This window comes from Juglans regia, chromosome 14 (assembly GCF_001411555.2).
Source record: "Juglans regia cultivar Chandler chromosome 14, Walnut 2.0, whole genome shotgun sequence".
Classification (NCBI taxonomy): Eukaryota; Viridiplantae; Streptophyta; class Magnoliopsida; order Fagales; family Juglandaceae; genus Juglans; species Juglans regia.
In genome coordinates, this window is record NC_049914.1 from 24228380 (window position 1) to 24241001 (window position 12622).

General features: G+C 32.2%; 1 protein-coding gene across 3 annotated transcripts; it reads right to left on the minus strand.

Annotated features, from left to right (window-relative positions):
* Positions 1-1054: 1054 nt before the first annotated feature.
* On the minus strand, positions 1055-8011 carry LOC108994649 (probable magnesium transporter NIPA6). 3 transcript variants are annotated; one of them, XM_018969942.2, is made up of 9 exons: positions 7684-8007; positions 7552-7608; positions 7121-7211; positions 6851-7011; positions 6644-6771; positions 4376-4513; positions 2797-2889; positions 1926-2046; positions 1055-1827 (listed from the first exon to the last, which is right to left on the minus strand). In XM_018969942.2, the coding sequence occupies exons 1-9, from the start codon at positions 7811-7813 to the stop codon at positions 1697-1699; spliced, it is 1050 nt and encodes a 349-aa protein (XP_018825487.1). In that variant the 5' UTR covers positions 7814-8007; the 3' UTR covers positions 1055-1696. The 3 variants fall into 3 exon arrangements, with proteins under 3 accessions (XP_018825487.1, XP_018825489.1, XP_018825488.1); XM_018969944.2 differs by lacking the exon at positions 7684-8007 and having other exon boundaries at positions 7121-7242; XM_018969943.2 differs by lacking the exons at positions 1055-1827; positions 1926-2046 and adding an exon at positions 2053-2616 and having other exon boundaries at positions 7684-8011.
* Between the last annotated feature and the right edge of the window lie 4611 nt (positions 8012-12622).

A 12622-nucleotide genomic window follows, 5' to 3' on the forward strand; every position in this document is an offset into this window, starting at 1 on the left:
AAATTATTAAAAAATATTTATATAAAAATAACGAAAAAAATATAGATTAAAAAATGTACATGCCCAGCGGGAGCTCCCAGCTGGGCATGTAGCATTTTCCTAGAATTTATCTTTTACTTATTCTCACACTTAGAGCACTCTCATTGGAATAGCTAAATTAAAGTACATTTTTTATGAATGTAAGATGAATTTAACTTTTAGCTATTCCATTTATATAAATCTCTATATTGGAATAGCCATTTTTTCATTATATGACAATAAAATAATATAAGATGAATTTAATTTTGACTATTCACATCAAATCTCCAAATTGAATTATCTATTTATTCATTATATAGTAATGAGTAATTAATAATTTTAAAAATTTTTTAATTATGAATTTATTTTATTTTTTCATATTTTACTATTTATAATATTATATATTAATTTGTAATTGTATTCTAATTATATTTTTTTAATTGTCATTTAAAATGGAGAGAGAAATAATTAATATTAAAAGGAAAGAGAAAGAAATAATATAAAAAGGATTTGATGAATGAATAGTGTCTTCCAAATTTAAAAATTAGTTTGGATATTACTGTAGCTGTATTCCAAATATTTGGAATATAGCTAATTCAATGTGAGCAATTTATCCACCTAATAGCTAAATTCTCATTGAATTTAACTTTTAGCTAATCCAATGAGAATGCTCTTACATAATAGTTTCGAGGAATCATTCCTAGTCCGGTTTTGATGAAACTTCAATATGTTTTTTCTTACGGTTAGAGCTTCGTTTTGACTGGAACTGATTGCTCAACCGCTCAGTGTTTCCGATGTAACTTTTTTTTTTTTTTTTCTCTATTCATATTTTTTTAATATATTTAAATATTTTAAAAAATAAAAAAATATATCAATATTTTAAAATCTCTTGTTATAACTGGACTAGGTTTTGTGATTTTCCATTCACATTGGAGAATTTTCCATGTAAAAATCTCTTGTTATCTTGCTTGATTTTCTTTATTATTTTTGTAAGATTATTTTTACTAGATTGCCAATTTAATTTGTACAAAGAATGAAAGAAAATATTACTCTATATTTTTTGTGTTCACCCTAACAGTAAGAAATGTAGTAGACAAAGCATCATCATTCAGTTCCACTCTAAAAATCTACCGCTCTGCAGCAATCACTATGAAAGGCTACAGCTGATTGTAAAAATACCCTACAAGTATATCCTTCTTCTTGAGTCACAAACATTCCCAGAAAATTAAAATTAAAATCAAATCAGAGATCACTCGTGCTACCCAGAAGCTCACCAAGGCAAATATAAGATTTCTGCCTTCCTTGCTGGAACTCAGGTTCTTGAGTCTGGAGGGATTCAATCTTGCTTAACTGAAAGCCCTTTTCCTTATTTGACAAGTGAACAAACCACGCATGAAGAAACTGGTAATCTTGGACAAACTGTACAGCCATGCACCTTAGACGCATTCCTCCAAACCAGACATAAAAATATGAAAAAAACAATGAAATCCGGATGATGCTCAAGAAAACAACCACCTGAATACGTTCTGAAATTCTTCCACCATTGTATGGGATGTTATGACCAGAACTGGAAGTGGAGAGTCACCCGATGGGCATCTTTCTCAAAGCTGTTCAAATTTCAGTTGTGCCTTGCCTGTTGATTTGAAGTAATGCAATGGTATCCTCTGAATGGGACAATCTAATACACTTCTTGTCTTCTTAAGCAAACTTCCTCAGGAGGTGTTACTTCTTCCTCTTCATACTTCAGTAATTCCCCATTTCCGCTGCAGAGTCGGGTAGACAATGAGGGGGACACAGGTGCGAAGTTACCTGTCGTTAATTTAACAATAAATCAAGGCTTGATATGTTGATCTGAAACAGAAGTGAGTGGATGAGAAGAAAAGGGTACAAGTGAATTTATTACACACCTCTAAAAGATGAGCTTCTCTCAAAGTCTTTGGTCGAATGCAATAAGATTGTTCCAGAGAGCACAACAATAAAGCCACATATTTCTGATACTATGGTTCCTCCACTTTGGCCATCCCAATCCTGAGACCGTAAGTTTCACCATACAATGCATTTATCAAGCAGTATTTAAGGTTAAAATATGATACGAGTGCAAAAGAAAAAGGCCAACTACATATACAGGTGATCATAGCGATAGAATGAGAGAAGTCTTTTGTTCACCAGGTATCTGCTTTCAAGGAATGCCAGGCTCATGAAACAGTTTTTACCCAAAACAAGGGCAAGAGTCGGGTTCTAAGGTTTGGTTATAGGATTCTAGTAAACTAGGTACAGCTACTACTTTAAATTGTCAAGTAAGCTAAATGGGAGCAAACGTTTCTCCAACTGTCTATTTCAGATGCACTGACCCTTCAAACTTAGGATTTACAATGAAGGTGTGGACATGGCCAATAGGTGTAATATTTAACAAGATACTGCTGGATATCATATCCTCTTCTGCAGGTGTCATTTCTAACCCTTTCCAGCCCCAATCAACAAAGAACAAATATTTCTCCACTCCCACAAACAAACTGGGTTTGGCAGAAGCTCACAGCAATTCCAGAAATTGTTACGCAGAAGCCAAGATTTGTCTGCAGCACTTAACAAAGTGGTATGCTGCATTAAAGGTCGTCTTTGATCAGTTTTAAAATCCATTTTGTGCATACTGAGTTCATGCCTCAAGAAATAGTTTTGCAATGTTGCTTGCTCTGCTTAATAAAGCCAACTTGAAAATGAAGCTAAAACTAGTAAAGTGAGAACATCCAATCCCAAAAATCAGTACTGACTTGACAATACCTTAAACATAATTACGCTGGCTAGGATTGCAAGTGTTGTGAACATCACGTAGTATATGGGGGAGACAACGGCTGTGTTAAATGTGTCGAGCGCCTAAAACATCAGAGTAAAGTTGTTAGAGCAGATATTTTAGACTAAAAATTTACAACTTTGTAGGCATCAAGAAACATCCAGAAACTCTTGAGTTTTGACATATTTCCTTTTACATGCGCCATTACCCCGACATATTTCAGAAATGCATTATCAATTACTCACGAGGAAACCGTCTGTATGATCTAGAAGTACCATTAGGTTCAACTCAAGCTCAACAAATCCAATAATAAAAAAGGGGAAGGAGATGCACGGCAATCACATGATTATTTCTTCTACTGACATTTCAGATGAAAATTTCAAGGAACTTTGTAGCCTGTAACATGCTTTTCTGTTTCTAGGAGTTTTTATACATTCCTGAGAAATCTTGGCCAGTGCATCAAGTAATTTATTGGGCAGTATAAAACACTCCGAGCTATTTCTAACACTTGGTGACATCCCCCAGTTCATTTTACCTCCTTAGAGAAAGTTCCTTCGTAAAATTACATCTGCAAGCTGCTATCCCCAACTACCTTAGTGAGTCACGTGAGGCTGGCACAAAGGCAATGAGAAAAGATATAGTTGGCCACACAATTTGACTAATATCTATTATGGGATTGACTTCTAGGAGGTAGACGTTTGAAAAAAAAAAAAAAAAATACTTTGATTTATAATGAAAAAAAGGAAGGTGGTAAATGGGATCCACATTGTTTTGTGAGTGATAAGTTTTGCAGTTTATAATAATCTTAAGGGACTCCAATGGTCACATTGACTAGTTCTTTTGAATTATAAACTAATATGTGACTTGAGCTTTCCTTGGATAGTTACAGGGAAAAACTTAATTTTCTCTCTTGTGAAGTGATGGAAAGCTAGACACAGAAAATTGGAACTAGAAACTTAATTTATTTTTGTATGGTGAAACTTGATTACCATGGGACAATAACTGCAACTACTAAGTATAATGCCTTATATCCATCAAAATAGATACCATTTTATTAATGCTCAGAACCTGCAAACAAAATTGTCAGATACGGGTATATCCCACATACTTCTCCCATGAATAACTTCATGGGAAAGGGAATATTAGTAATTCCACACATCAGATTCTGGCATACTTTTTAGTTTGTTTCAATATGCCTAAATTAATTGGAGTAAGCTTAAGTCATCCGATCACTTTGGAAGATCCAAGGCAGTCAACTGTACCTAATTAATGTAGGAAGAAAAGCAAAAGATTGTGGACTATAAATTGCTCACAGAACTTTGTCAAGACCACATATCAAGAAGCATATCGAAATTGCGATAGACAAGTATGCACATGTTCTTGAAGGCTTTTCATTAGTTAAATAAGAAGCAAACATGGAGGGAAAAAGAGCAAGAAAGGAAAAAAAAAATCAAAGCAATAAAAAGGGAAACTTTTATCCAATATTTAGTGTGCCAGGAATTCCGTAGATTCAAAACTTAAAATTATGCTAGCTTGAATTAAACACTGACAACACCATCCCATACTGACCTTATTGAGGTAAATCATCTGGGTGATGACACATGTAGCCACAACCAACATGAAAAACCATGTCTCTGGATATATTAACTGATTCTTTCCCTCGAAAGTTAACTTTAGTGAAGTTCCAAGGGCTTTAACACTCATCACCTGCGCAATTATAGGTGATTACACTCACAGGAAGAAGAAAAAAAGACTGCATGTGTAAGTCTTGCAATCCAATTTTAGAAGAAGAAATGACCAAAGAAGATGGGGGCTTCAAAAGCTAAAAAAAATGAACTTATCCGTGGTGTATAAATTATGAATTGGAGAGCTAAGTGGAACTTCCCAGAAGCCTATCCAAAACAAAACAAATGATGGCTTATCTAATAAATAATAAATATATTAATGATTTATACTTATCAAATAAATAAATAAATTACTCCACCAGACCTCCAGAGTTGAGACAAACTTAAAGTCAATACTAAAACTAGAAGAAGGAACTTTTTTTTTTTTTTTTATCAGTAAAATTTAATTCTCATTAATATGAATGAAGATAGGCATAGCCTATGTACACAGGAAGTATACCATAGAAAACACCTAAATACATTCTTAATACACTAAGTTGTGGCTAAGAACTCCTGTACACTAATTCCATTAAGAACAATAGCTGAAAACCATAAAAGTAAAGTGTGCAGGAAAAAATTATGTAGCTCCTCCTTTGTTCGCTCCCTATCTTCAAAACATCGCGCATTCCTTTCCATCCAAACACACCACATTATCCATAACGGGATCATTTTCCAAGCTGCTGCAACCTGAGAACAACCTTCTAAACCCTTCCAGCAAGCAAGTAGGTCAACCACCTTTGCAGGCATAACCCACGCTACATCAACTCTACTAAATATCCCATTCCACAACTCTCTCGTCACCTCACAATGCAATAAAAGATGGTCCACTGATTCACCATGGTTTTTGCACAAATAACACCAATCCATCACAATGAGACCCCTCTTCCTTAAATTATCCGTGGTTAGAATTTTTCCTAATGCAGCAGTCCACACAAAGAACGCTACTTTGGAAGGAACTCGCGACCTCCAAACACTTTTCCACGGGAAATGTACATTACCTTGCGACGTCAGAATTTTATAATAAGTTTTGACTGAGAACTTCTTATTGTCCTTACATCTCCATTGTAACCTGTCATCCTGAGCCATTAACCTTTCTGAAGAATATATCAAGCTAAAAAATTCAGAAACCATGTTCATCTCCCAATCATGATTGGCCCGAGTGAATAAGATATTCCACTGATACGAATCTTGGGCCAACACAAATAAATCCGCTATTGAAGCCTCCCTATTAACCACAATGTTATAGAGTGCTGGGAATGCTCTCTCCAAAGTCTGCTCTCCACACCAAATATCCTGCCAAAACTTGATGCGTGTGCCCTGTCCGACCACACATCTAGTATTATTTTTAAAGCATTGCCATCCCCCCCTTATATATTTCCACAAACCCACACCATGCCCCCCCCTCACTTCATTAGTGCTCCAACCCCCCCAAGCACCTCCATGTCTCGAGTCTACAACTTCCTTCCACAAAGACTCCCATTCTTCTTGATACCTCCATAGCCACTTCCCCAAGAGAGCTTTGTTGAAAGTCCTTAAATTGCGCAATCCCAAACCACCGCTCGAAATTGGGGAACAAACTTTATTCCATTGCACTAGGTGGAATTTAGTTTCTTCCCCTATACCTCCCCACAAGAAAGCCCGGAATAACTTCTCGATACGATGCGCCACCCCTGCTGGCAGTGGGAATAAAGATAGAAAATAAGTTGGGAGATTAGATAAAGTACTAGTGATCAATGTAAGTCGCCCTCCCTTTGATAGATACAATCGTTTCCACCCAGCCAACCGTTTCTCCACTCTTTCTATAATACCTTCCCAAATACCTCTAGCTTTGAAAGTGGCCCCCAAAGGAAGGCCCAAATATTTCATAGGCAAAGAACCCACTTCACACCCCAACGTTTCTGCTAGAATATTGATATGAGGCACCATCATTTCAAATAAGGTAGGATTTCAAACTTCCATTCTGATAGGATTGAATCTTGTTAAATATGTTTAGAAAAAGAACTAATTGATCTTTGTGCAAGTCTATAGAAGTTCAATAATCAATAGCATTGTTTGAAACGATTGTAAAACTATTAATGTGAGAGAGAGAGAGAGAGAGAGAGAGAGAGTGCATCTAACGTTACAGTACTCTGTAAGGAAAAAAAATAAGCAACTGATAGTTGAAATGATGTACCGAGAGAGAGCCCATCAAAGAACAGATGCCGGTGAAAACTAACACGTTCGTGTGCCCACATTGTGGTGCAAAATGGATGACCAGAATGAAAACCAATACAGTCACAGAGGCCATGTAAAGCAGAAAGGCTGAAACAGAGTGGTCATGTTTAAGTATATTGAAGTGATATATGCAAAACAAGACACAAAAATGAGGGTAAACTCTTACCTGGTTGAGTTGCCATGCTCCATATTTCCTGAACAGACGTAATGGGATGCTCCTGTGGTGCATGGATAACAATTATGACGGATCCCACAATACACATCACGCAGCCCAAAATTCCAAGCTTGTGTAACTTCTCGTTCAAGATAAAGTGAGCCAAAACAGCACTACACCATACAATCCGAGTCATTACCAGAACAAAGCAACCTCATTATATGACACTAGAAGAACACATAATTAGCTAAGAAAGAAACTCAAAGCAAGCCAAAAACTAACCTGACAATAATACTTAACGCGCCAAGAGGAGTAACAAGAACTGCAGGGGCAAATGCATATGCAACAAAGTTTGCAACCTCTCCAACAATCACTGTTTCAGAAATCATATAACAAGAGAGATTCTGCAGAAAGTGAGAACAACACCAAATTCCAATAGAAGTTCACAATATCTGTAGTATGACCCGTGATTAATAACGGCAATTGCTATTTAGAAGCAGCCCATCAAATTGAACACCTCGTGCTACCAAAAAGCAGAAAGAAAAATGAAATTACAATTCACAAAATGGAGCACAGTATGCACATAGGAAATACACATATAGTTTGTATAATCCGTTATACTAAGACAACAGTTTGCATGACCTAAGCAAAGATCACAACAAATTAAACCCATTTTGCTTAGAAAATATAGGGAACAAAAATTAAAAACTTACTCGTGATCATTCCCAGCCACCACAGAGGTTCCAAGAGATAAGAATACCCACCAACACCTAAACATTCAAGAGAAGCCCATTAAAGAAAAACCAAAATTAATACCAAAAAAGAATGCAGGAAGAGAAATTCACCCGCTCTGACACCAGAAGTTGCGGCTGCTCTTCTAAGGCCTTTCTTCTTGATGATGAAGCTTGCCCCTATGAACCCACTTGACAGCAAAGCCAAAACAAAGCCTTTCGTATTGTCTTCGGAGAAATCCATGTTGAATCTCTCTCTTGGATCTTTTACTTCTCTTCATCGAAACCTCCCGACCACAAACTTTTTCGGATCATCCTCGTTCGCAAGAGTGACTATGCTGTGTTTTTGAGAAGTCATTCGGGTGACGGCTATGAGCCTATGATGCCATGCCTACAACTAAATCTACCTCTTCTTTTTGTTTTGTTTTTTGGCACAACAACTTAATTTTGTTTGCGAGCACTTCGTAGCTGTTTCTCTTTCTCTAAATCGGTTTCAATTAACAATTATTATCGGTTTCAATTAACAATTATTATCCAAATGAAAAATATAACTTTACAACTATTTTATAATTATTTTATAATTTTATATATAATAATTCATAATTTTATATATAATAATTCATTTTTAATAAAATATGATTTTATTAATTGTCTAAAAATAAATTATAAAATAACTGTAAAAAAAATTGTAAGTGCACCATTATTCGAAATAGAAAATGATTCTATGCTTTTAAGATATTAAAAGTGTATTTTAAAATTAATTTAATAAAAAATATTGTATTCATTTTACATTATTTTTGTCTTAATCACACTAATTTATATTTTTAAGTATCTATTTATTTTTCTAATTGATTTATTAAATTATTTAAAATATTAGAATAATAATAAAATAAATAATAATATTTTTTAATAAAATATAGATGATTTTTTATGGCTTATGAAGTCATCCAAATCATAAATGTGTTTGTTCTTTATTGTGACCTTTTTGTAGTTAAGAGAATACAAACAAAAACGTTATTGGCATGACATTTAAATAATAAATATATTGTATTTTTAATACGTGTTGTGTTTGTTACAAGTAATGTATTGCTTCGGCCAATAGGAACCACAGAAGAAGCATCTTAGGAACATGCCAAATGGGCCAATTACCAATCCAAAGCTCTATTGTTGCTATCGTGGTATTATTAGTTTCTTACCTTTTGGCATTACTTCGATATTTTTGACGTGGCAACTAAATAATACTAGAAAAAATGTTATATTATCCTTTCAAGTGGATCGTTTAAAGTTTTTGTTAGTGTATTTATATTTGAATAATTTTTTTAATATTTAAAAAAAATATAAATACACTAACGATAATTTTGAACGATATGTTTGAGAGAACAAATCAACACTTCCCATAATACGAAGTGTGTAACTCAATGATGATTGAGATATTTTTTGTTTAAACTCGTCTTGTTCAATTTCTAATAGATTGGATTCTATTTTTTTATACATTTAGAAGAGGGGGGTTTCGAACTCCATACGTTCCTTTTGAAGATGTAGATTATGTCAATTAAACCACATGCTTTTAGTATAGATTGGATTCTATTATAGGTAGGAAAATCACCTCCGATTACATCCTACTATATAGAAAGAAATTTAATAACAATTACTTTGAGATAGTCTTTTTATAGATGGATTACTCATAACAATCCATTGTCTTAAAAATTGACCTTTCAAGACTTTAGGTTAAGAACATGTAAGCACTTAAACTTAATAGGACCATCACTGCTATCAATCTCTAGATTTGTTGCTTTCATTACTCCCAAACAAATTTAAGGGTCTGTTTGGAAACACAATTATTTTTAAATATTCTTAGATCTTCTCAAATTATTTTACTATTATTCACTATTATTCATAAATTATTTCACTATTATTCACAAACTATTTCATTACTATTCACAAATATTCTAAAATATTGTTAGAATTCTATTCATCATCCTGACCATACACCACAATTTTTTTTTCTTATCAAATATATGGTGTATGGATGATGAGTAGAAGAATTAAATTAGTTTAAGAATAATAAAACTAAATAAAATAAAATTAAGTGTGACGTGTGGCGTGTAGAGATGATGAATAGCAAAACTCGTTTTATTGTTTTGGATTGATTTATGGGAATCTCATCCTTTCCAAAACATTATGATCCCTCTTCTTTGGGGTGTTGGTTATGTAGCATATAAAGGAGGACTACTCAAATCAAGCACAAGATCAAAATCAAGCAAATCAAGCACAAGATCATGCACTTTGATTTAGGAAATATTTATGCTGTAAATACTCTGTAACAGCTGTGCAAATCACGGCCAAAATTCTTGTAACAGTCTTAGCATATTTTCAGCAATTTTTCTAGAATAGCTTTCTCTATTCTTGTATATATTTCCTTCTAAGAGTCTGTAATATGTGTGTAAGATTTTTTCTACGATTGCAATAAGATTTATGTTTCTTCACAGCATATACTTTTCTAAACTTCATCATAGCACACCTAGATCAAAACATATACTCCATAGAGAATTATATTGACATGATTATTATCCAAGTTGTGAACATCTATTTTACTTATTTAGTAAAATATTATTATTTTTTTAAGCTTATCTCATGAATAAATTGATTTTGATCTCTTTAACCTCAAAAGTAATAATATTATTTTAAAGATTATCATTCTTGATTTAAATTATTTGTTCTCCTATATTAGAAATAATCTCCTTTAAACATATATATAGGCGGGATAACCTATGCAGATCGAAGGGGTCCATGATAACAATAAGATGGCAACGAATCAGTATGAAAAGATAATATATGGAATCAATAAAAGAGATAATATAATATAATATTCTTAATAAACTTGGCTTTGAAACCAAATTAATTTCAATAACATGCAAAATTGGAATTAAAGAAATTATAGAAGCTATATCACCAGTTTTTTATAGTATTGATGAAGAAAGTCTGTCATCAAGCCATTATCACCAAACCCAATTATCTCTAGCTCAACAGGTCTCTCTCGCCCATCAAGCCTCCCCTTCACAAGCTTCTCCTCTTTGATAAATAAATTACTCCTAGATGCTCAAGACTTATTTGATCTGGACATTTTGAATTGAGAATTTCTATTTACAGTCCCTAAATGAGGATTACATGTGCAAACCCTTTATTAAATAGAAAAAATATCATTTTGATAAATATATTATTATAATTTTAAAAAAATTTAAAGATAAAGTTAACTAGACTTACAATGTAGTCTTTAAAATAAAGACTATACGTAGGATTACTCTTTGTAATATCTTCTTCCCCACGTCTTTCATTGGTAGTACTCTAAAGGATTAAACTCATTGTAAATATGTTTAGTTTAATAATGATTTTGTTTACAATTTATTATCTTATTTGCTATGCACCTTTCCTTTTTACCATCATTTATCTTTATATCTCTATACTTATTATTCTATATATTATTATATGTCCCGATACTCATATTTGAGAAGAGGTCGAGGAAGGAGAAACTTCCTTAGAATATGTATATAATTTAGAAGAAGGATTTGTAGAGGATAATGATGAGAATTGATTATAAGGGTCATACTGATGGCAATGATCATAATATTGTATAAGGTCTTAGAGTTGCAGAAAAACATGACAAAGGATAGCGGGAGATGATGGTATAACATATGAATATTTAGATTTTACTTGTAGTTTCGAAGACAATATTATTTTCCTTGTAAAGATTCTCAAAAGAGAAAATTAGAAAGAGAATTAGGTTATCCTTTAATATATTCAATATCAAAATCGAAAATACTTAATACAACTTGTCATCTAGCAAATAAATCAATTCAAAGTACATCTTTTGATTTAATAAATCATTTTGAAATTTATAAATGCACAATAAAATGGCTAGAATTTCTTTTTTTAATAGTGTTGTAATTCTTTTGAGCATGATTCCAACATTCTGCTAAAATTGAATGATTTCACACATATAAGATGAGATAAAAGTTGAAAGTTGAATAAAATATTGTTATAATATGATATTTTAATATAATTTTGTTTTGAGATTTAAAAAAAATTAATTTGTTTATTATATTTTATGCAAAAGTTTGAAAAAATTGTAATAATCATACAAGATGAGATTAAACGTGATAGTTTGATATGTAAAACCAAACCAAACCTTAAAATTCCCCCATTAAACATAAGAAGAAGACAGTCCCTAAACAACGCAGTTTATTTTTATAATATTTGTATGCTTTTCTTTCTAAAGAGGTAGATTTGTTTTTAATCTTTGAAATAATGGTTTATATAATGGTCTAAAATATTAGTAAAAATCATATACATAATTAAGGTTTTCTATAAATCTTTGTAATTATTGTTTATCTTTATTTTCATTAAGAAACTTATTAGCAAATTTTATAGTTCTACTAGTGGGTGTGATGGTTCCTTGGTAAATAGTATGTCCAAGAAATCTAACTAAGTCTGGAATAATTTTATCTCGAGTCTGAGATAACTAATCCATTTTACTTAATTATTTGAACTAAAATATTCAGTGTTTTTAGTATTACTTTATTAACGAAGAAAAAATTATATAAGAATAACACTGAAGATAACTTTCAAATACAATGAAAATAACTTTCAAATCACATTTTATAAGAATATAGAGGCATTATATACACGGGATATTAAAAAATAAAGTTTTTTTATCCGTCACTATTTATTATTTTACACTCTACTTTTTATAAAAAATATTTTCAGATTCTATGAAAGAATTGTAAGAATAGAATGTAGGAATGAATAGTAATTGATGAATAAAATTTCTCTTTAAAAATTATAAAAAAATTACGTGATAGTTGTGTATCATTATTTCCTTGCAATTAACTGATGAAAACTCTCTGGATAAAATGATAATATAAACTAGGGGACAGGGTAAAATACAAAACAAAACAAGACAGAACTATTGTATATTAATAAATTAATAATGGAAAATGTTATTCTCATCATTCTATTTTACAGCTATTTTTTATTTAATAATTAAAAAAATATT